At 36.6% G+C, this 26250-nt stretch overlaps 1 protein-coding gene across 1 annotated transcript in view; it reads right to left on the bottom strand.

The window, feature by feature from the left end:
- The window catches only part of LOC117717516 (protection of telomeres protein 1-like), a 62452-nt gene that overhangs the window by 24975 nt on the left and 11227 nt on the right, over positions 1-26250 (bottom strand). Inside the window, exons 3-7 of the mRNA XM_034514737.2 lie at positions 25781-25895; positions 23702-23832; positions 20484-20774; positions 9889-10044; positions 3020-3189 (exon numbers count right to left, since the gene is read on the bottom strand). Of these exons, the coding sequence (XP_034370628.1) occupies positions 3020-3189; positions 9889-10044; positions 20484-20774; positions 23702-23832; positions 25781-25895 (863 nt within the window). The remainder of the gene's footprint in view (positions 1-3019; positions 3190-9888; positions 10045-20483; positions 20775-23701; positions 23833-25780; positions 25896-26250) is intronic.

Genomic DNA, 26250 nt, shown 5'->3' with positions numbered 1-26250 from the left:
GATATGAATAAATGCCCTAAAGTAGAATGTGAAAATACAGCTGAAATAATGATAATAATTTAAGACATAAAAGTAGAATTTAACAGAGATAATCACTAAAGAAAACCCTAACTGAAACAAAACTGGAAAAAAAAAAAAAAAAGCTAGGGATGTAGAACAAAAATCTCTCAGGTAAGCCTCAACAACTCAATACGAGACATAGAAAAGAGAGAAATTTCATTCTTTAAAAAATGGGTAGATCAGTCAAAAGAAGAAAACCCAGGCACAAAACATCCACCAAGCCAGAACATAATGAAAAGACCAAATCCATGAATATTAGGAATATATGAATAAGACATAATTTTTTCAACAAAATATTAACAGAAAATTTCCCAATTTAAAGTAAGAGATGTCTGTAGAAGTATAAAAAGCATATAGTTCACATAGATATGACCTGAAAAGAAACTCCCTGTGATACAGAATAATTAAAATTCTAAATGAACAGAATGAAAAAAAATATTAAAGACTAGAAGGGAAAAAGATCAAGAATCACATAAAGGCAGAGCTACTAGAACAACAACAGACTTTTCAATAAAGATTCTAAAAGGCAGGACCTGGATCAAGGATATCAGCACAGACTACTGTACTCAGTGAAACTATCAATCACAATAGATAGAGAAAGACATTCCACAATAAAAACAAGTTTAAGCAATTTCTATGCCATAATCCCTGACAATGGAAGAGACTAGAACAAAAATTTTAGTCAGAAGAGAAGGCTAACTATGTTCAAAACGTTACAAGGAATAAATAATTTCAGGAATTACTCTAAACCAAGGGTGACCCCACATCACAACCACAAAAAAAAAAAAAAAAGCAAGAATTAACAAATCCTGCTTATTAATAACTCCATATTAACTTTCCTCAATAAAATGCCACAGACTAACCGACTAGATTAAAAAACAGGATCCATTTGTTTCTGAATCCAAAAAACACACTTAATGTCAAGGGTAGATTATCACTTCAAACAAAAGAATGGGAAAAGGTACTCCAAGCAAAAGAAACTAAGAAAGTATGTGACAATATAGACTTCAAAGTAAAAGTAAGCAGAAGATAAAGGAAGAAACTTTCATACTCACAGGAAAAAAATCCACCAAGAGGACACTGCAATTCTAAACATTTATGCATTAAGCATAAGGGCACTCAAGTTCATAAAAGAAACACTACTATAGCTGAAGTAACACATTGACCTTCACACTCTAATAATGGGTAACTTCAATACCTCATTCTTCACAATAGACAAGTAATTTATATAAAAAGTAAACAAAAAATATTGGACTCAAATAATGTGATAAAACAAATGCATTTTACAAAACATTGCATCCCAACACTAAAGAACACACTTTGTCTTAAGCAGTCCATGGAACTTTCTCCAAAACTAACCACATGTTACAACAAAAACCAAGTCTCAGCATTTTCAAAAAAATGAAATAATACCCCGTATCTAATCTGACCAGTATGGATGAAAGTTGAATATAAACAATAGAAACAAAAAAAATGCTTATAAACTCATTGAAACTGAACAACTCAATATGAGGTCAAGACAACATACAACAGACACCTGCCAACAACATAAGTTGGTGCATTTTTAGCACAAATGTTATAGGGATAACTATCTATTTTTAAAAATTGTATTTAGTGTCTATTCTATAAGATGATGGCCCATCCATTACACTGATAAAGTGCCCAAGAACCAAAGACTACATAGATCATAGGCCCTATGGAAAAAACTATGATGATTCCGTTAAAGAAACCTAGCAATAAAGTTATTTTTATATGTTTATACCCAGAGCAGAACATCACACAAGCCCATCAGGGAACCTTCTTCTTACAGTAGATGATTATTCATAAAAAGACCACAACTTGACAATGTGCAGAGTTAACTAACAAACTTTGGAGTAGTCAGGCCTAAATCAAACCCCTCATGTCAAGGCTCAGATTACATGCAAGAGAGGAAGCAGAAAGACTGTAAGAGCCAGAGGTGGCGAGTGACTCCAAGGGAACAGAAACAACAAGACTGGTGCACACATCACCTCACAGACTATATATGACAGCACATATAAGACCTGCACATGTTTAAACTAGACAAAATCTCAGCAATGAGAAGAGAAAGTTGACAGAAAATCTCAGATGGAACCAAAAAGCTATTTATAACTGATACCTGTTGAGGAAGAAAAAAACAAGTTTTCTACAACAGAGTGTAACTAGGTATGTCAACTGCACTCTAGGACAGGACCCTGGGCCAGGCGTAGCTAGTCCATGTAAAAGAAACTCCATTTACATTTATTTATTTATTTATTTATTTATTTATTTATTTATTTATTTATTTATTGGTATAATTTGTTTTGTTATTTTCTATAGCATTTATTTTCTTCTTGTATTTTTTTGTTTTGATTTCTTGTTTTGATTCGTGACTTTTAGATTTTAGTTGGGTAGGTAAGAAAGTAGGAGGGGTCTGAGAGTAAATAATATTATCAAAATATATTGTATGGAAAAAATTTTAATTAAGAAAGAAGACTAGAAAAGTGAAATAATATGCTGACACATTGTGAATTACAATTATATTGAGCTAATAAAATAGAAACTTCATGTTAAAAGCAATTGAAGTAACTTGACAGTGATTTTTAGTTTAGTTTATAGAATGGCATGTTTTCTCTTTGAAGATCCATGGGATATTTTTTTTGTAGAATCCACATGGTGTACCTTTCTCTGTGCATGGTACTCACTGAAAACAGACAGGGGGGATGGCATGGAGACAAGTCTACAGAGATATATTCATGTGGTCCTGTCTGCCTAGATTGGGCTCAGTAGATTCATGGTCTAGGCTGCCTAGCAGGTACTAGAGTCCCAGTTATACTCTCAGCAAGGCAAAGAGGAGAAACAAGAAAAGACAAATACCTCACACATCCCAGTATGCTACCTTGTACACTAACCTAATGATTATCACATTTACATTTTTTAAGCAGGGATATAAAATACTCACTTTTTCAGCTGATCCACGTCAGAGTTACTTTCTGGTAAGACTCTGATCCCACGTCCATAGCTGGTTCCTCCATGAAGATGAAACTGGAGTCTTACCAAAGAAGTTGTGGACTCTGAATTAACTGGCTGAAGTTTGGTATAAAGATTGTAGATTCTAAGGAAGCTTCCTATCTGAAAGATATTTTAAAAGATGATTTCAGAAAAGGGATCTAATAAAAATTTCTGATTCTTGAAAGGTTTATAACCAATAGGAGGTAGTAGTAACCTTAACCAGCCAGAGCCACATGATCAAAGCTGCCGAGTTCTGCTGTTTACAAGAGCTGGAACAAAGCCCCCTGTTCTATTACATTATCAATAGCTTTCTGCTTTCCAAATCCTTCACTGCTTAAGCCTGGCTATCCTGGAACTTGATCTGTAGACTGACTTTGAACTCAGAGATCTGCATGCCTGTCTCCTGAGCACTGGGATTAAATATGTGGTCCACTATACCTGAATTTAAGTTTCTCTTCACCTAGAACTTGCTCTGTTCTAGGCTGCTCTTGAACTCGAAATTCTGCTTGTCTTTGCCTCCTGGAATTAAAGGCTTGTTCTACCATGCCTAGACCTAAACTTAGCTGGGTGGAATCTTGCCCCAAGGTAACCACTCCCTTAATTCAATGTAATATCTTGAACACAGAATTCAAGTCCATTTCACTTCCTTCACCTTTAATACTCAAACCATGTATTTTATATTTTTCCTTTCTAAGCTTATTATTCAAAATGGTCTTCATGAGAATTAACCAGAAAACACTATGATGGGTGTTTGAGAGATCCTTTGTTAATGCAATTAATATAAATCTCTTTCTTAAGGTAGACTCTTCATATAAGGGGGAAAAGCAGCCACACTATTCAACAAAAAACCACAAAAAAAAAATCTCTAGGTCACATACTGAAATTCCTCTCCACTCTTGGGCCAGATTAACATAATTCAAATCACTCACAGCAATAAAGACTTCCATATTCCTTCTAGGATAGCTCATTAAGCTCTACTTAAAGCATTCCAAGGCTTTTGAAATCTAAAGTATCTAAATACACATTCTTCCAAACAAAAGCATGGTTAGGCCTAGCACAGCAATACTCCACTCCTGGAACCAAACTCTGTGTTAGTTAGGGTTTTACTGCTGTGAATACACACCATGACCAAGACAACTCTTATAAGGACAACATTTAATTGGGGCTGGCTTACAGGTTCAGAGGTTCAGTTTATCACCAAAGTGGAAACACAGCAGCATCCAGGCAGACATGATATAAGCGAAGCTGAGAGTTCAACATCTTCATCTGAAGACTGCTAGTGGAAGCCTGGCTTCAAGGAAGCTAGGATGAGAAACTCGATAAAGAAGGACACTTATACTCACCAAAAAAAAAAAAAAAAAAAAAAAAAAAAAAAAACTACCAAGATGAACTCTCAATTCTGAATATCTATGCTCCAAATGCAAGGGCACCCACATTCATAAAAGAAACCTTACTAAAGCTCAAAGCACAAATTGCACCTCACAGAATAATACTGAGGGACATCAATGCCCAATTCTCAGCAATGGACAGATCATGAAAACATTAACTAAACAGAGACATAGTAAAACTAATAGAAGTTATGAACTAAATGGAAGTAACAGATACATATAGAACATTTCATGCTAAAATAAAAGAATATACCTTTTTCTCAGCACCTCATGGTACCTTCTCCAAAATAGACCATATAATTGGTCACAAAACAGGCCTCAACAGATACAAAAAGATTGAAATAATCCCTTGCATCCTATCAAATCATCATGGACTAAGGCTGGTCTACAATAATAACAAAAATAATAATAAAAAAAAATAATAACAAAAACAATGGAAACCCCACATACACATGGAAACTCTACTCAATGATAACTTGGTCAAGGAAAAAATTAAGAAAGAAATTCAAGACTTTTTAGAATTTAATGAAAATGAAGGCTCGTCATACCAAAGCTTATGGGATACAATGAAAGCAGTGCTAAAAGGAAAACACATAGCTTTAGATGCCTACACAAAGAAACTGGAGAGAGTGTACACTAGCAACTTGACAGCACACCTGAAAGCTCTAGAACAAAAAGAAGCAAATACATCTAAGAGTATACAGCAGGAAGAAATCAAACTCAGGGTTGAAATCAACCAAGTAGAAACAAAAAGAACTGTACAAAGTATCAACAAAACCAGGAGCTGGTTCTTAAAGAAAATTAACAACCATAGATAAACCTTTAGCCAGACTAACCTGAGGGCACAGAGACAGTATCCAAATTAATAAAACTAGAACTGAAAAGAAAGACATAACAACAGAAATCAGAGTAAATTCAAAAAAATCATCAGATCTTACTATAAAAGCCAATACTCAACAAAACTGAAAACTCTGGATGAAATGGACAATTCTAGACAGATACCAGGTACCAAAGTTAAATCAGAAGCAGACAAACCATCTAAAAAGTCCCATAATCCCTACAGAAATAGCAGCAGTCATTAAAAGTATCCCTAGCAAAAAAAAGCCCAGGACAAGATGGTTTTAGTGCAGAATTCTATCAGACCTTCAAAAAAGAGCTAATACCAATTCTCTTCAAAATATTCCACAAAATATAAGCAGAAGGAACACTACCCAGTTTGTTCTATAAAGCCAGAATTGTGCTCATATCTAAACCACACAAAGACACAACAAGGAAAGAGAACTTCAGACCAATCTCTCTTATGAATATCGATGCAAAAATACTCAATAAAATTTTCAAAAACAGAATCCAAGAACACATCAAAACAATCATCTATCATGATCAAATAGGCTTTATCCCAGGAATGCAGGGATGGTTCAATATATGGAAATCCATGAACATAATCCACTATATAAACAAACTCAAGGAAAAAAAAACACATGATCAGCTCACTAGATGCTAAGAAAGCATTTGACAAAATTCAACATCCCTTCATGGTAAAAGTCTTAAAAAGTTCAGGAATTCAAGGCCCATACATAAACATATTAAAAGCAATATACAGCCTATATAGCTGGGCAGTGGTGGTGCATGCATATAATCTCAGCACTTGAGAGGCAGAGGCAGGAGGATTTCTGAGTTTGAGGCCAGTCTGGTCTACAGAGTAAGTTCCAGGACAGCCAGGGCTACACAGAGAAACCCTGTCTCGGAAAAAACAAAAAACAAAAAAAAACAAACAAACAAACAAAAAAAAACAAAAAAACAAAGAAAAAAAAAGCAATATACAGCAAACCAGTAGCCAACATAAAACTAAATGGAGAGAAAATTGAAATAATCCCACTAAAATCAGGGTTTAGACAAGGCTGCCCACATTCTTCCTACCTATTCAATATTATTGAATATATTGAATAGGTACTGGAAGTCCTAGCCAGAGCAATTAGACAACAAAAGTAGGTCAAGGGGATACAAATTGGAAAGAAAGAAGTTAAAATGTTACTATTTGCAGATGATATGATATACTTAACTGACCTTAAAACTTCCACCACAGAACTCCTAAACCTGATAAACAACTTCAGCAAAGTGGCTGGATATAAAATTCACTCAAAAATATCAGTAGCCTTCCTCTACTCAAAAGATAGATAGGCTGAGAAAGAAATTAGGCAAATGACACCCTTCAAAATAGTCACAAATAATATAAAATACCTTACTGTGAATCTAACCAAGCAACTGAAAAATCTGTATGACAAGAATTTCAAGTCTCTGAAGAAAGAAATCGAAGAAAATCTCAGAAGATGGAAAGATCTCCCATGCTTGTGGATTGGCAGGATTAATATAGTAAAAGTGGCCATCTTGCCAAAAGCAATCTACAGATTCATTGCAATCCCCATTAAAATTCCAACTCAATTCTTCACAGAATTAGAAAGAGAAATTCTCAAATTCATTTGGAATAACAAAAAACCTAGGATAGCAAAAACTATTCTCAACAATAAAAGAACTCCTGGGGGAATCACCATCCCTGACCTCAAGCTGTACTACAGAGCAATAGTGATAAAATCTGCATGGTATTGGTAGGGAGACAGGAAGGAAGATCAATGGAATAGAATTGAATACTCAGAAATGAACCCCCACACTTGATGTCTGTCACTTGATCTTTGTCACCTGATCTTTCACAAAGGAGCTAAAACCGTTCAGTGGGAAAAGGACATCATTTTCAACAAATGGTGCTGGTTCAACTGAAGATCAGCATGTAGAAGAATGCAAGTTGATCCTTTCTTATCTCCTTGTTATCTCAAGTACAAATAGATAAAGGACCTTCACATAGAACCAGATACACTGAAACTAACAAAAGAAAGTTTGGAATACTTGGGCACAAGGGAAAAGTTCTTGAATAGAACACCAATGGCTTATGCTCTAAGATCAAGAATTGACAAATGGGGCCTCATAAAATTGCAAAGCTTCTGTAAAGCAAAGGACACTGTCAATAGGACAAAATGATAACCAACAGATCGGGAAAAGATCTTTACCGATCCTGCATCCAATAGAGGGCTAATATCCAATATATACAAAGAATTCAAGAAATTAGACTCCAGACAACCAAATAACCCTATTAAAACATGGGGTACAGAGCTAAACAAAGAATTCTCAACAGAGGAAACTTGAATGGCAGAAGAACAGATGCTCCAACGTTCTGAAGTAGAGCGAGTGTCCAGGTGGTCAGAGGTCTCTATAAATTGGCTAAGTTTTAGAAACTACAATTTGTGCTTCCCACAATTATAGTTAACTCAGTCATTCTGGATTTCTGATGGGGTTGAAAACATATAGCTATTGACCTTAAGAGAAAAGATTTGAGTGGATGGTCATCAGCTGACATTCATCCTAAAGCCAGGTTCAGAACTAAATGTTCTAGTTAGAATAGATGACAGAGGAGCTGGTTAGTCAACAAAAGGATGGACTGGGTATTAGGACTATCCTGTACCTCACTGGTACAAATTGGCATAATTATGCTCTAATTGTAGTTTGAGAGAAAAGTTTCATTTTAACAGGAAGGGTGATGTGTAGGAGGAGCTAAGGTAGGAGGAGTACTGAGAGGAAGAAAAGGAGTAAGAAGAAGAGAAGAAGAAGGAGAGGAGAAGCTAGGTGATGAAAGAGAGAAAGAGGGGGGAGACAGGGAGGCAGATATTCATGTATCTCCACCAGTCAAAGATAGTTGTTATATCTAGGTCGGTCAGTGGGTTACACCTCTGATTGAACAATTCTAAACTTATAAAGCCTATGATTAACATTTTTTTAAAAAAAAAAAAAATGTATAAATGCAAAAAGGAAAAGAGGGCATGGGACAGGGGTTTCCCAAGGGGGGTTGGGGGGAATGGGGATAGGGGATGCCATCTGAAGTGTAAATAAAATATCTAATTAAAAAAAAAAAAAAAGAGAGAGAGAGAAAAAGAAAGAGGGCCAGACATAGAGGCGGATATTCACATGTCTCCGCCAGTCAAATTTAGTTGATGTATCTAGATTGGGTATTAGGTTACACTTCTGATTGATATTGAGCATTACCAAACTCATAAAGCCTTTGGTTGACATTAAAAAAATTGTATAAAAGCAAAAAGGAGAAGGGGGTATGGGAAAGGGGATGGCATCTGAAATGTAAATAAAATATCCAATAAAGAATTTTAAAAAAGAAAAAAAAATTAAAAAAATAAAATTAAAAAAAAAAAGAAAAATATTGCTAATGATTTACCTTTATAACTTAAATTCTTAAAAATCTTTCAAAATTCCCTCTTACGAATACTATAAAATTGGGCTGGTGAGATGGCTCAGTGGTTAAGAGCACTGACTGCTCTTCCAGAGGTCATGAGCTCAAATCCCAGCAACCACATGGTGGCTCATAACCATCCATAATGAGATCTGATGCCCTCATATGGGTGTCTGAAGACAGCTACAGTGTACTTACACAAAATAAATAAATAAATTCTTTAAAAAAAAAAAAAAAAGAATACTATAAAATTTAAAGAGTTTTTAAATGAAATTCCAAATTATTATACAAAGGTTAATTTCAAATCCAGATTTCTATTTGACTCAGAATTCTTAGAAAAATATTATCAGGTATCTCTAAATATTGACCTTCTGTGTTATCCAGAGCAATTGATGATGTAAAGTATGATAGAATTAACAGATTTAATACATAAGGTAACAACACTGTGGCTTCAAACCAATTTATCTATTCTTTTTAAATTTTAAGGTGGTTGTATTAATTAGTGTGGGTATATAAGTTAAATGTATGTGCACTTTCATATATGCTCTTGTGTGCTTGTGTGAATTACTGTGTGAGTATGGATGAATATGACTATGTAGATACCATGGTACATTTGTGAAAGTCAGAAGATAATTTAGAACTAGGTTCACTTATATTTTAGTTTGGAAGCAGTCTTCCTTTCCTGTCAGCTGGCCAGAGAGCTCTAGAATAGTCTCTTCTCTCCACCTCCTGTCTTACTGTAGAAGCACTCAAGTTGAAAATATGAACATTTGGTTCTTACTTGGGCTCCAGGTTTGTATGGCCAGTGCCTTTACTCACTGAGATATCTACTTCACTCTATTTGTGTCTTTTGTACATAGATGCTGAGTGTTGGCTCAGTTAACACTGCAACTCATTTTACCCTTTTTTTATTTATATGAAAGTCATATATATATATATATATATATATATATATATATATATATATATATTTGTTGAAAAATAAAAGCCAACTACCTTTAAAAAAAGTTGAAAACAAGTAAATTTGTTTGAAGTTGATTACTAGATCCTAAATAATATCCACAAACATAATTATATGAACAAAATGTACAACTAAAAAGGACATAGAAAGGAATCAGCATGCATCTTTTTAGTACACATCACCTTTAGGGATTTTGCCACGTGGACATGATTATCATACACGACAATGTCCACCACCAGATTCTGTAGGCGCAGAATGTGACTTAAGTCACCTTCAAAAGCAACCTCTTGTATGCAGACTCTCCAAGAGGGAATCTTCATCCTGGTGCCATCCCATACCTGCCATAGAGTGGTAAAACAAAACTTAAAATCTTTAGGCAAAAACAGACAAGTTTTAAAATGAATAAATGTACACTGATATCTTTAATACTTTAAACTTTGAAGTCCATCATTCTGTGATTGTGAAATAACTAAATATATACTGTTGCTTATATAAAAAAATATAGAAAGAGGTGAAGATAAACAAAACACTGTATGATACCAAGCAAAATATTAACCTGGAGTAGACTGACAAGTTTTCTACTCTGTGCTCAAACATGTCATTCTACTACACAACCACACTCAACTCCACATATGTATAACTTCAGGTTACTACCAAAAACAAAGATATGAAACCAAGTAAAAACACTAAATCCATGAGACTGCGTCTATTTCAAACTGAATAACAAAAAAACAGAACATGACTGAACAGCTTACAACTGAAAAGCATTTATCAATACCTACACGGTATAAATGAATTAACAGACAAAAAGTGCGCAGATGCTATATTTAAAGATGACTGAACCCTGGCCCAGATACCTGTGGCTGGTCTCCCAGATACCTGTGGCTGGTCTCCCAGTCTCCCAGCTGATCTGCTCCCCTCTGGAAACTGAGTCCGGAGGCACCCTAGGGAGGGCACGGACCACAGAGCAGCAGGTAGGAGAACCCACACACTGCCCTAGGCCTTAGAAGCACAACTGGCAGTAGGGAGCCCCCAGAGGGCACCTGGCATCGAGACCCTGCCCCTGAGGAGAACCACTTTTTCCCTCCCCCCCCCCCCATACCAGTGACTGGAGGAGTCTCCCAGCCGATCTGCTCCCCTCTGAAAACTGAGTCCAGAGGCACCCTAGGGAGGTCACGGACCACAGAGCTGCAGAGGTACCCAAGAGCAGTCAAGGACCACAGAGCTGCAGGCATCCTAGAGAGGACACGGCCCACAGAGCTGCAGAGCAGGGGATTCCATATCCTGAAGCATCCTAGAGGAACAACTACATTCAGAGCAGCAAATACCTATCTGGTCTACTACCATGGAGACACCATATCCTGAAATATCCTAGAAGAGCCACTGTACCCAGAGCAGCTAGCTGGAGCTCAGGATCATAGAGTCATCCGGACCTCGAGGAGTTCTGACACAACCAAGATAACTGGAAAGGCAGACTCCAGTCAGAACCAGTGAGTTCGAGTAGCACTATAGCTAACCAAATGGCGAAAGGCAAGCATAAGAATGTAAACAACAGAAACCAAAGTTACTTGGCATCACCAGAAACCAGTTCCCCCACCATAGCAAGGCCTGAACACCACATCACACCAGAAAAGCAGGATTCAGAATTAAAATCACTTCTCATAATGATGACGGAGGACTTTAAAAAGGACATAAACAACACTTTCAAAGAATTTGAGGAGAACTCAGGTAAAACGGTAGAAGCCCTTGAAGAAATGCAAGAAAACACAACCAAACAGGTGAAGAAATTACGCAAAACCGTCCAGGATCTAAAAATTGAAGTACAAACAATAAAGAAATCTCAAAGGGAGACTACCCTGGAGATAGAAAACCTAGGAAAAAGATCAGGAGTCATAGACACAAGCATCACCAACAGAATACAAGAGATAGAAGAGAGAATCACATGCGCAGAAGATACCCTGGAAAACACAGACACAACGGTCAAAGAAAATGTGAAATATAAAAAGCTCCTAACACAAAACATCCAGGAAATCCAGGACACAATAAGAAGACCAAACCTAAGGATAATAGGTATAGATGAGGGGGAAGACTCCTAACTTAAAGGACCAGTAAATATCTTCAACAAAATTATAGAGGAAAACTTCCCTAACCTAAAGAAAGAGATGTCCTTAAATATACAAGAAGCCTACAGAACCCCAAATAGAATAGACCAAAAAAGAAATACCTCCTGTCACATAATAATCAAAACATCAAATATACAAAACAAAGAAAAAATACTAAAAGCAGTAAGGGAAAAAGGCAAAGTAACATATAACGGCAGACCTATAAGAATTATACCAGATTTCTCACCAGAGACTATAAAAGCCAGAAGATCCTGGACTGATATCATACAGGCCCTAAGAGAATACAAATGCCAGCGAGACTACTATACCCAGCAAAACTCTCAATCAATATTGATGGAGAAACCAAAATATTCCATGACAAATCCAAATTTACACAATATCTTACCACAAATCCAGCCCTTCAAAGGATAATTGGTGGAAAACTCCAACAAAAGGAGGGAAACTACAACCTAGAAAAAGCAAGAAAGTAATCTTCCAACAACGCTAAAAGAAGGTAGGTATACAAACATAATTCCACTGCAAATACCAAAAATAACAGGAAACAACATTCATTTTTCCTTAATATCTCTTAATATCAATGGACTCAACTCTACAATAAAAAGACATAGATTATCAGATTGGATACATAAACAGGACCCAACATTTTGCTGCATACAGGAAATGTACATTTGTGAAAACGAAAGACACTACCTCAGAGTAAAAGGTTGGAAAACAATCTTCCAAGCAAATGGCCCCAAAAAACAAGCTGGAGTAGCAATTCTAATATCAAATAAAATTGTTTTTCAACTAAAAGTAATCAAAAAAGATAAAGAAGGACACTTCATATTCATCAAAGGAAAAATATACCAAGAGGAACTTGCAATTCTGAACATCTATGCTCCAAATGCAAGGGCACCCACATACATAAAAGAAACTTTACTAAACCTTAAAGCATACATTGCACCTCACACAACAATAGTGGGATATTTCAACACCCCACTCTCAGCTATGGACAGATCACGGAAACAGAAACTAAACTGAGACACAATGAAACTAACAGAAGTTATGAACCAATTGGACTTAACTGACATCTATAGAACATTTCATCCTAAAACAAAACAATATACCTTCTTCTCAGCACCTCATGGTACCTGACCATATAATAGAATAGACCATATAATTGGCCACAAAACAGGCCTCAACAGATACAAAAAGACTGAAATAATCCCTTGTACCCTATCAGACCACCATGGACTAAGACTCGTCTTTTACATGGACAAAAACAACAGAAAGCTCGCATACACGTGGAAACTGAAAAATGCTCTACTCAATGATAACTTGGTCAAGGAAGAAATAAAGAAAGAAATTAAAGACTTTTTAGATTGAAATAAAAATGAGGACACATCATATCAAAATTTGTGGGACTCCATGAAAGCAGTACTAAGAGGAAAAATCATAGCTCTAAGTGACCACAAAAAGAAAATGGAAAGAGCATACATAAATAACTTGACAGCACACCTGAAAGCCTTAGAACAAAAAGAAGCTAATATACCCAAGAGGAGTAGACGGCAGGAAATAATCAAACTCAGGGCTGAAATCAACCAAGTTGAAACAGAAAGAACTATACAAAATATCAACAAAACCAGGAGCTGGTTCTTTGAGAAAAATCAACAAGATAGACAAACCCTTAGCCAGACTAACCAAAGGGCGCAGAGACAGTACTCAAATTAATAAAATCAGAACTGAAAAGGGAGACATAAAAACAGAAACAGAGGAAATTAAAAAAAAATCATCAGATCCTACTACAAAGGCCTATACTCAACAAAATTGGAAAATCTGGATGAAATGGACAATTTTCTAGATAGATACCAGGTACCAAAGTTAAACGAGGAGCAGATAAACCACCTAAACAGTCACATAACTCCTAAAGAAATAGAAGCAGTCATTAAAAATCTCCCCACCAAAAAAAAATTCGGGGCCACATCGTTTTAGTGCAGAATTCTATCAGAACTTCAAGGAAGACCTAATACCAATTCTCTTCAAACTATTTCACAGAATAGGAACAGAAGAAACAATACCCAATTCGTTCTATGAAGCTACAATTACACTCATACCTAAGCCTCACAAAGACCCAACAAAGAAAGAGAACTACAGACCAATCTGTCTTAAGAATATGCAAAAATACTCAATAAAATTCTTGCAAACCGAATCCAACAACACATCAAAGCAATCATCCATCATGATCAAGTAGGCTTTATCCCAGGAATGCAGGGATGGTTCAATATTCAGAAATCCATCAATTTAATCCACTACATAAATAAACTCAATGAAAAAAACCACATGATCATCTCATTAGATGCTGAGAAAGGATTTGACAAATTCAACATTCCTTCATGTTAAAATTCTTGGAAAGATTAGGAATTCATGGTCCATACCTAAACATAGTAAAAGCAATATACAGCAAGCCAGTAGCCAACATCAAACTAAATGGAGAGAAACTTGAAGCAATCCCACTAAGATCAGGGACCAGACAAGGCTGCCCACTCTCACCCTACCTATTCAATATAGTACTGGAAGTCCTAGGTAGAGCAATTAGTCAACAAAAGGAAGTCAAAGGGATACAAATAGGAAAAGAAGTAGTCAAAATTTCACTATTTGCAGATAATATGATAGTATACTTAAGTGACCCTAAAACTTCCACCAGAGAACTCCTAAACCTAATAAACAACTTCAGTAAAGTGGCTGGATATAAAATAAAGTCAAACAAATCAGTAGCCTTCCTATACTCAAAAAATAAACAGGATGAGAAAGAAATTAGGGAAATAACACCCTTCACAATAGTTACAAATAATATAAAGTATCTTGCAGTGAATCTAACTAAGCAAGTGAAAGATCTGTATGACAAGAACTTCAAGTCTCTGAAGAAAGAAACAGAAGAAGATCTCAGAAAATGGAAAGATCTCCCATGCTCCTAGTTCAGCAGGATTAATTTAGTAAAAAATGGCCATCTTGCCAAAAGCAATCTATAGATTCAATGCAATCTGCATCAAAATTCCAAATCAATTCTTCATAGAGATAGAAAAAGCAATTTGCAAATTTATTTGGAACAACAAAAAACCCAGGATAGCAAGAACTATTCTCAACAACAAAAGAACTTCTGGGGGAATCAATGTCCCTGACCTCAAACTATACTACAGGGCACTAGTAATAAAGACTGCATGGTGTTGGTACAGAGACAGGCAGGAAGATCAATGGAATAAAATTGAAGATCCAGAAATGAGCCCACACACCTATGGTCACTTGATATTTAACAAAGGAGCTAAAACCATCCAGTGGAAAAAGGACAGCATTTTCAGCAAATGGTGCTGGTTCAACTGGAGGTCAACATGTAGAAGGATGCAAATCAATCCATTCATATCTCCCTGTACAAAGCTCAAATCCAAGTGGATAAAAGACCTTCACTTAAAACCAGATACACTAAAACTAATAGAAGAGAAGGTGGGAAAGACCCTCAAATACCTAGGAACAGGGGAAAAGTTCCTGAACAGAACACCAATGGCTTATGCTCTAAGATCAAGAATTGACAAATGGGACCTCATAAAACTGCAAAGCTTCTGAAAGGCAAAGGACACTGTCAATAAGACAAAATGGCAACCAACAGATTGGGAAAAGATCTTAACCAATCCTACATCCTATAGAGGGCTAATATCCAAGATATACAAAGAACTCAAGAAATTAGACTCCAGACAACCAAATAACCCTATTAAAACATGGGGTACAGAGCTAAACAAAGAATTCTCAACTGAGGAAACTCAAATGGCTGAGAAGCACCTTAAGAAATGCTCAACATCCTTAGTCATCATGGAAATGCAAATCAAAACAACCCTGAGATATCACCTCACACCAATCAGAATGGCTAAGATCAAAAACTCAGGTGATAGTAGATACTGGCGAGGATGTAGAGAAAGAGGAACACCCCTCAATTTTTGGTGGGATTGCAAGCTGGTACAACCACTCTGAAAATCAATCTGGTGGTTCCTCAGAAAACTGGACATAGCATTACCTGAGGATCCAGCTATAGCATTCCTGGGCATATACCCAGAAGATGCTCCAACATATAATAAGGACATATGCTCCACTATGTTCATAGCAGCCTTTTTTATAACAGCCAGAAGCTGGAAAGAACCAAGATGTTCCTCAACAAAGGAATGGATGTAAAAAATGTGGTACATATACACAATGGAGCATTACTCAGCTATTAAAAATAATGAATTCGAGAAACTTTTAGGTAAATGGATGGATCTAGAAATTATCATCCTGAGTGAGTTAACCCAATCACAAAAGAACACACGTGGTATTTACTCACTGTTAAGCAGATGTTAGGCCAAAAGCTTGGATTAGAGAAGAGTCAGCCGGCAGACCACATGAAGCTCATGAAGAAGGAAGACCAAGAGGGGATGCCTCAGGTCTACTTAGAACGAGTAACAAAAACACTCAAGGGAGCAAATATGGAAACAAAACATGGGACAGAAACTGAAGGAGGAGCCATCAGGAGACCATTCCACCTGGGTATTCATCCCATGTACAGTCACCTAAGCTAGACACTGATGTGGATGGCCTGAAGTGCATGCTGTCAAGAACATTATATAGCTGTCTCCTTACAGGTCTGCCAAAGACTAATACACTCAGAGGACAATGCTCACAGTTAACCACTGATATGATCAAAGGTTTCCCAATGAAGAACTTAGAGAGAAGACTGAAGGAGCAGAAAGGGTTTGGGACCCCAGAAGGAAAGCAACAATACCAAACAACCAGAGCCCCCCAGGGTCTAAACCACCAGCCTGGGAGCACATAGGGAGGGACCCAAGACTCCAGCGGTATATGTATGGAAGGATGGCCTTGTTGGGCATAGGTGGGAGAGGAGTTTCTTGGTCCCATAAAAAATGAACACGGGGGGGGGGGTGGGGAGGAGGGGGATAAGAGTGTAGGGAGGGTGTAGTTGGGAGGGGTAGGATTTAGAAAATTAGAAGGCAGTTCATGTTAATGGAAACAGCATCATAGAAACTGGAAAATCACACACTTATAGAAACACAAGCAGGGGAGATGGGATAAGGGGTTCCTGGGTGGTGGGGGACATGGGATAAGGAGATAAAATTTGAAATGTAAATATTGCAACCAATTTTGAAAAGGGGGAAAAAAAAGAAAAGTTGTTAGAACCAACATCTTTTAAAAAACGGCAGCCCTCTAGGAAAAAAAAATTTTTTTCTTGATACTAAAACTTGTTCTGAGAATTGTATATTGCAGAATACACAGACTTGGTGTATCTATCTACTCATCAAGCATACTGAGCAGACTTGCCCAAACCTCCGATGTCCTAGAATTCCATCTGGATGCAGTGAAGTCACAGCATCAGAGGCTTATCAATTTACTCTTCCCCCGACCCCTCTTTTAATATCTCAATGCCTGTAATCAGCTTGAAGAAGTTAAAGAAGAGTCAGCGCCCCTATTCCCTGGGCTTGGGGACTAAGGTGGTTAATAATGGTCTGTCTTTCTAGGGAAAAGTAGTAGTTTTGTTGGAACAGGCAGGATTAGCTAGGACTTATTGCATAGCCATAAACTATTGATAGAAATCTGTATAATTAATATCAAGATGAAGCTATAATTTCTTAAATGGTACAAAATTTACTTTGATTTCAAATTTAAGGTTTTCATTGGTACAAGCTTCTTATTGATATAAAAGGGAGATGAATATTGATACTCTCATGGGCATTGTGCCTGTATAACACATTTAGGAATACAAGGCTTAGACCCAGTCCTTCTTTAACTTTTTTAACTGATTTGGGATGGTTAGACTGTGAGTTAAGGGACTATAGCAAATTCATGGCTTTGAGTTTATTGTTAGAGTGTTTTCCATATTTTATTTAGAAATAGCTGAGAGGAGTTAACAGACAACAGTCCAGGTTACCTTACATGGATAGTTGGTTTTCAAAACATCAGAAGTCCATAGAATTGACATTACAAATATTTCTATATTAATGTTCATTTTGATTAGAGACCTGTCTGCTCCTGACAACTTCCTGTCGTGGATTCTAAGAAGAAATTGAGCATCCTTGGAGTTACTCCAGTTGTGCGGTGACAGCCACTAGGCAAGAATTGCCTCTTTCCATCTACAAATTACTGTCCAGAAAAGGACGCACTTGCAGAATAGTCGACTGATTATATCTGCCTAGACAGAGTAATCAGCTCTTAATAATTCTGCATCACTAAGGTCTGTCAGATGATTCTGGGCCAGAAGGCTGAAGATTTGATGCTCCAACATTCGGTAGTATAGGGGCTTTCCAGGTGTTCAGCGGTCTCTATAAATTGTCTAAGTTTTAGAAGCTATGCTTAGTGCTTCCCATAATTTCAGTTAACTCAAGTCATTCTGGATTTCTGATGGGGTTGAAGACCTATAGTCTCATAGCCAATCCTTGCTATTTACTTTGAGAGAAAAGATCTGAGTGGATGCTTTTCAGCTGACATTCATTCTTAAGCCAAGAAAAAAGCCAGGTTCAAAACTAAGTGTTTTAGTTAGGAGAGATGACAGAGGTCCTGGTTAGTCAACAGAATGATGGACTGGGTATTAGGACTATCTGGTACCTCACTGGTACAATTAGGAATAATTATGCTCTAGTTGTATTTTGAGAGAAAAGTTTCATTTTAACAGGAAGGGTGATATGTAGGAGGAGCTAAGGGGGAAGGAGTACCGAGAGGAAGAGATGGAGTAAGGAGAGGAGAAGATGAAGGAGAGGAGAAGCTAGGTGATGAGAGAAAGAAAGAGAGAGAAAGAGAGGGGGGAGCATGGAGGTAGATGTTCACGTGTCTCCACCAGTCAAAGATAGTTTATATATCTAGGTTGGGTATTGGGTTACACTTCTGATTGAGCATTACCAAACTTATAAAGCCTTTGATTAACATTTTTAAAAAATTGTATAAAAGCAAAAAGGAAAAGGGGGAATGAGATTGGGGTTTTCTAGGGAGGGGAAATGGGGAAAGGGGATGGCATCTGAAATGTAAATAAAATATAAAATAAAAATTAAAAAAATATGACTGAACACTGGAGAGGTGACTCAGTAGTTGACAATGCATATTCTTCTTGTAGAAGCCATAAGTTTGGTTTCAACCACATGTCAAGCATCTAACTGCTTGTTAACTCGACCAGTAGAGGATGAGACACACTCTTCTTGCTTCTGCAGGCACCTGCATAAATGTGGCCATTCCCATGTACATATGTGTAGTTAAAAAATAGTTCTTAAACCATTAGTAAACGTGTTCTTCTAATTAATTTTAACTGTCAACTTGACACAGCCCAGATTCATCTGAGAAGAGAGCCTCAGTCTTATCTACAAAGATCAGACAGCTCCATGTTCCTATTTGTGGGGAATACTACACTATCTGCAGCAGGGTTTTGATTGTTGATGGACAAAAGAGGGGCAAGTTCACAGTGGGTAACATTATGTTTAGGTAGGCATTCCTGAACCAAGTAAGAAAGCTGGCTGAAGCCAGTTTTTAAGCCAACAAACAGGTAACAGCAGCCTCCATGTTTTCTGCTGTATTTCCTTAGTTGTACATAAATTCTTCATTAAAATTTAGAGGTAATTCAGTGTGGCATAGCAAGCTTGAAGATCCTGCTTCAGTATCTGCCCTGACTTGCCTCAGGATTGTGATCTAGAAGTTTAAACCAGATAAACCCTTTTGTCTCCTAGATTGTGTACGATCAGTGTCTTTTAACAGAAATGATTCTAGAACACATGGCTGCTGAGAAAAACTGAAATGGATACATCACAACAACTAAAGAAGTGGGCAAAATTAGTATTGTACTAAGGCTGGAAAAAAGAAACATTATTTTGCATACTAACCAAGTATAATTTAGAAAGAATAATCTCTGCATTCCTCTTCTTATAAATTTTAATTAAAAAATCATGTCTGGGGCCAGGAGTATTAGCACACACCTTAATTCCTAGCACCAGGAAGAGAGATGTAGGCAGATCTTGGTGAGTTTGAAGCCAGCCTAGTCTACACAGTGATTTCCAGGTATTTTATCCAGTGATTTCTATTTTTCAGTGTTCCTTTGAAATGTTCCAGCAAAGTCACGAGTCTTGTCTAAGCACCATGATACTCCATTACTTCTTTGATTATTACAGATGACAGAGAATTAAGCATAGGCTCTCGGTCAATGTGGTGCTGCCTAAAACATCCTTTAACAAGGAATATGATTTATTAACTACTTTCTAAAGGTCACTCCTGAGCAATTATGTGACTGTTTTCTAGGTGACTTAAAAACACGTGTGACAAGAAATATCTCAGTGTTTTATGCATCCCCATAAGCCAGGCAGTGGCTCATAGCTGACTTTCATAAAGCAGCAGAAATACACAGGCGTTGCACTAAAGAGAATAAGAAATACATTCAGCATGTCACAAAGTTTGTAAAACACACATCTGACAACACTGTTTGTTCAGGAGGAAAAGAACAGAAAATGTAGTAGAGCAGCATCAATAGGGGGCTTCTCAAAAACAGCATGGAGAACTTTACCTCTATATAAAATAGTCTGGAAAGGCTCTAGTCAAGTGCTGCAGGCTCCTTATATCGACACATAGGTGGCACTAAGGTATAGTTTGAAATATTTAAAATATACCTTTAGAAGAAACGACACTCCATCCACTTCTGCTTTGCCCAGGAGCTGACAAGTCAGGTCATAATACTTCATGGGTTGAGTATCACAAAGCTGCAGTAAGTTGGCAGAAGTTGAAATGTGTGTGGATGCCCAAGTCCGCAAGGCTTCTACCATATTGTGGTCCAGAGCAGTGAAGTTAAAGGTCTTGCTTAAAGTACGAGGTATGACAGGAGCCCCTACGGTGCCATCAAATGTCAAAGATGCAGAACCAATCTTGCTGATTCCCTGAAGCTTATTTTTATATGCTTGGATCTAAGAATGTGAGAAAAAGTAGAAATCAAAAAAATATATATATAACTCAGAAACCAAAACCTTCAGATGTTAAAAGGTTTTTGTGTGTGTGTGTGTGTGTGAGAGAGAGAGAGAGAGAGAGAGAGAGAGAGAGAGAGAGAGAGAGAGAGAGAGAGAGAGAAGCAGAGGGAAACCTTATTATTCCTGACTGAATTAACTCAAGAAACAATACAACCAACTGATACTGTATCAGGGTACACAAGGAACAAATTTTAAAATACAAAAACTTAAACAGGAGATAACAGTTACCCTGATTCTACCAAACTTGCATTGTTACATTTATGTGTTTAATTTATTAAAGTATGACTTTAACTAACGTATGTTATGACAGTTATTTATGTGGTATAGTGAAAATAGAATCCACAAATGTGTAAAGCAAGCACATGCAGTAGAGGCTAACTCATCCTTGACTGAGCATGCTGGACCATGTCCAAACAACTTTTGCTGCATTGAGTCCTAAGGCTCCTTTATTAAATGCACAACTATAAAATATGTGGTGTTAGTATTTTTTCCATGAACTAGTTCTTGTTCAAATAAAATACTCCCTTTTTCTTCACAAATCTCTGGTAGTACTTCATGTCTGATAATACGATATTATTTCATTTTCTTGTTGCTTGCTAATTTATTTCCTATCATTTTAGTTATAATTTGTGTCTTCATATTCAAAGTACTCTTTGTAGGCAGCACATAATGCTTGTTTTTTTATTTTTATGCTTTCCTGGTAATCAGGACACATTCACTATAAAAACATCATTGGTACAGGAGCTCTGCCCAGAGCAATCTCCCTTATATCCTTGACTCGGCTTTTTAACAACTACTTCCTATTGTCCCTTGTTCTTTCTTCCTTTGGAATTCTTAAAGTTTCATTTACTTCTTTGGGTAAAAATGGCTCCTGTGTCTCAGTCGGCATTGAAGCACTGTATTTTTTTTTTTTACCAGAAACTTCCTGCTTTCCAACCCCCTGCCCTTCACACACTCTACTACACAACAGCAGTTTTTGCCCCATCATCTTACATAACTGTTCATGTTTAAAATAATAATTTATCTTAGTGAAATTACTAGAATATACATATTATATATTCTATACTACATATACATATATATATATTCATATTTATTCATTCTCAAATAGTTTGTCAACCCTAAACAACCTTCTAGTTGAAACGCCTCCATGTTAGTTACCGAAGAATATTTTGAGACATTAAAATAGAGGTAAATTAATTATCAAAAATCATTGCTACTGTACTCCATATAGTATATGGTTCCCCAATGCTTTGACTTTTCAAGACTGGATATATATACGCATGTGGACACATGTGTGCCATATGTGTGTGTGGGGGGAAGGTGTGCATGTGTATGCTCTCTCACCTATGTATCCCCATTCATTTCTCCTCTCTGGGTATCTTAAATTACAGATTACATTACTAGATATTGTCCCAAGAGTCCATTGCGGTCTATTTATTTTTATTTAGTACTTGTTCTTCATACCTGGTAATGTCTTTGAATTTATCTTCAATGTCTAATCCTTATTAACCAATCCAGTATACTTTTCATTTGCTGTTCCTGTTACATATTGAATTTCTACTTGCTTCTTTTACAGATTATATTTCTCTTTTTCTATTAGTTTCTTTTTATTCTTTTTAGCTATTTTTTTTTTTAATTTGCTGAAAGTACTTTGCTTAATTTTTAAGAAAAAATTACAATATCTACTAGGAAGTTATTGTTTAATAGACTCATATCTGGCCCCCTATGAAATCTGTTTGCAAAGTTCACTTGCTTTTAAAAACTATCTTCTTCTAAGCTCTTCTATTCATGTTTAATAATTTTTTTCTTCTTGATTAGTCACTGTAGTATTTCACTGGAATGGTTCTGAATTATGTTACCTTCCCATGATGGGCAGAGTTTTGTTCATTTTGACATGTCACTAGCTGAGCTCCTGAAATGAACAAAAACTTAAATTACACTTTCTTAGGGTGAATTGGTATGACACTCAAGGTTTTCACAAAGCCCTTTCTTTCCAGTGAAATTCACCCTGCAAACAGCCTACTTTATGGAGTCTGTAGGTTTTGACAGACGTACAGGAGAAGTGTTCCTACAGGAAAAAGGGCTCCCATGGTAGTAATGCTTGTGGCTGCTCTGGAACATGGCCCTAGGTGTTGGAGCTAGGCATCTGTCACCTCTAGTTCTATTCTTTTTTTCTCTGCCTCCTGCTCTGGCAGCCATGTGAGGAATAATGCCAACAACATCTTTACCATGAGACTGAGCCAAACTGAACTTTTCTTTTTATAAGGTGCATTTGATAATAATTTGTCATAAAATTTTTTTAAAAAGTAATTGTTAATGAGGTATAAAGTTATTTTAGCCTCACTAAGCTGGCTCTGCAATAACCCAACTCTTGCATCTCTCTAGTTCCCTCATTTTACAATCCTTGAATGATGAACAGCATAGCTTTCAGGCAAGTACCTATGGGTAAAAAACAGACTCCTCATGTTCTTTTAGCTGAAGTGAATTTTAATCTTCTCCTCCTCAGCTTATCAGAACTACACAGCTCATGTTTCAGGGGTCTGAAGTCAGCTAGAGCAACAGTAAGACCCACACTTAAATAAAATTAAATCAAAAAGAGACAAGGATCTACGCTTTCATCCTTGACAAATTCTATGTGGAAACTTGATACAATCAATTAAATTTGGAAGTGAGAAGACAAACAGGAACCCATCACAGTTTCGGAAGCACATCTTGGGAAAGAAGGCAGGTGATTCATTTAAATAACTGATGCCTAATACCATTTACATTTGTCTCAATGTTTAATGTCTCTCTGTAACAAGCCATATAAGTACTACAAGTAGATGTCTCTAGTGAATGTTTACTATAGAATGTACAAAGCACACCTTCAGCCCACGGATGCAAATAATGTCTCCAACTTTATAAATGCTGGGAAGGGCATTGTAGTTTCTACTAAAGAGCATGCACGTTAACTTCACATTTGTCTGGTCCACAATTGTTACAACAGAACAATAATCTGGGGAAAAAAAATAACACAAATTAAGGTAATTGAAAGTGCTTATAAAATAAGAATATGCTTATTTAAGAATGCCAAAGAAGTATTACTCTTCCCTATTATTTTCTTTTAATAAAGATACAACAAACTGTAAAAATCAACCTTAAAATATAAAAGGAAATAAATATAAATATTCTACACTGATTTTCTGGAGAAGTAATAACTTTAATCACTTTAAAATCAAGGAGGTAGAAAGAAATCCATCCTCATCAAATAACCCCCAAAGTAAATTAGTGTAGATATTTTTAAATGAATGAATAACAGTCAATAAGGAAAACAAAGCAATGAAGTTCTAAAGAAATAATATTTTCCACAGTAAAATAAGATCTGATCTAAAATATTCCCTTCCTAAAAATACTGACAGCCACATGTAGTGCACCTATGATGTCATTGCTAAGATCTACCCATCAGCTTGCAGAAAATCAAAGCACAGGCCTGAGTAGGAAGCAAAGGCAGGATTAAGACCCTACCTCTCAGAACCCTTACCCAGAATCTGGGCTTCAGAATTTACAGGTGAAGCCACAGAAAGGAAACTGCATCTAGGATACTTATACAATAGGAGGAGAAAGTGAGGTTCAGCATAAATCTGACCAAGATGGCCAGGGCCAAAATCCATCTCCTAAAACAAGAAATTAGCAGGAGACAGTCCAGTAGTTTTGTAATAAATGAGAAAAGAATTAATAGGCCCATTTGTGGAGCAATAGTACCAAACAGTCAGAGAAATTCAAAACCATTTGATTTTCCTTGGTTTTTATTTTGTTCAATACTTTGTAATGATTTACAGATTCTGAAGTTTAAAGGAAGAATAAAGGGATGTTGACACTTAAAACATACTTATCAAAAAATGTATTGGAACATATGGCCTCCTCTAAAGAACACTGAAAAATTAAAGAAATCGGGGTAGGGAATGTTTTAGTTGGGGATCTATTGCTGTGATGAAACACCATGGTCAAAAGCAACTTGAGGAAGAGTTTATTTTACCACATAGCTTACAGTCTCACTGATGGAAGTCAGGGCAGGAACTGGAGGGAGAAGATGATGCAAAGGCTGAAGAGATGGTCAGCAGGTGAAGTATTTCATCACACAACAATACTCTTTCTGGGCTGGAGAAATGGCTCAGAGGTTAAGAACACTCACTGACCGCTCTTCCAGAGGTCCTGAGTTCAATTCCCAGCAACCACATGGTGGCTCACAACCATCTGTAATAGGATCTGATGCCCTCTTCTAGTGCATCTAAAGACATGGATGTATTCACATAAAATAAATAAATAGATCTTTAAAAAAAATACTCTTTCGCCGGGCGGTGGTGGCGCACGCCTTTAATCCCAGCACTTGTGAGGCAGAGGCAGGCGGTTTTCTGAGTTTGAGGCCAGCCTGGTCTACAGAGTTCCAGGACAGCCAGGGCTATACAGAGAAACCCTGTCTGGAAAAAACAAACAAAAAAACAAAAAAAAAAAACCTCTTTCACTTCCTCTCCCAGCAGACCTTATCATCTTAATCTTAAGACACTCTACACATGTATCCATTAATGCATGCTATAGTTAGCTGGGTTTTTTTTTTAATTTCTGTATTTCGTTTCTGTGCCAGACTTGAGAGTGACTGATGTGCAACTGTTACAGTATTGGAATTTTCAGTATTTTGTAACATATTTACCTTCATACAAAAAATTTATACTTATGTTTTCATGTCACCTTTCCAAAAATTTTATTTGTATTTCGTTGAACAAAACTCAGAAATCCAACGACTACATTTGTGTCATGAATTAAAATGACCAAAGACTTTCAGTATTGCTTGGCATCTGAAAATCAGGAATGAAATCGTTCTAAGACGCAGTTCACAAAAGCAGTTGTGGTCCTGAGTCCAGCAATGAAGCTCTTGTTCATAAAACAACTTCCCTCTTAATACTTACCTGTTCCTTTGCTTAAGTACGGAGGCTTAAAGAACTTCACAACACCACAGACATTGACAAAAGTGCCTTCCTTAAGTAGATTTAGGGATGTGTATGTATAAGGTGCTACTGAGGCCTAAAGAATGAAAGAATAAGCTAATTTAGTAGGCACTTTATATTTTTCAATATTATGATAATACCTGTAAATTACCAAGCTTGAAATATTTCACTTTAACATTTTTATCCTAAGAAAATGACTTCATGGGGAAAGGGGTAGTGACAAAAGATAACAATGTACAACTTCAGATGATTATAGTATTGACATCAACTAGCTTTCTTGAAACAATTCTGTTCATCTTCTGAAATCAATACATCAGCCTATAACAGCTTAAATACTAATTATATTTCTTTAATAATAAAGTACAAAAAAATCCATCAAAATTCAGAAGCTAGCATACAAGCGGAAGCAAAACTGGAAGGAAATTCTTTCA

Source organism: Arvicanthis niloticus, chromosome 12, assembly GCF_011762505.2.
Source record: "Arvicanthis niloticus isolate mArvNil1 chromosome 12, mArvNil1.pat.X, whole genome shotgun sequence".
Lineage (NCBI taxonomy): Eukaryota > Metazoa > Chordata > Mammalia > Rodentia > Muridae > Arvicanthis > Arvicanthis niloticus.
This window is presented reverse-complemented; position numbering and strand designations above follow the sequence as displayed.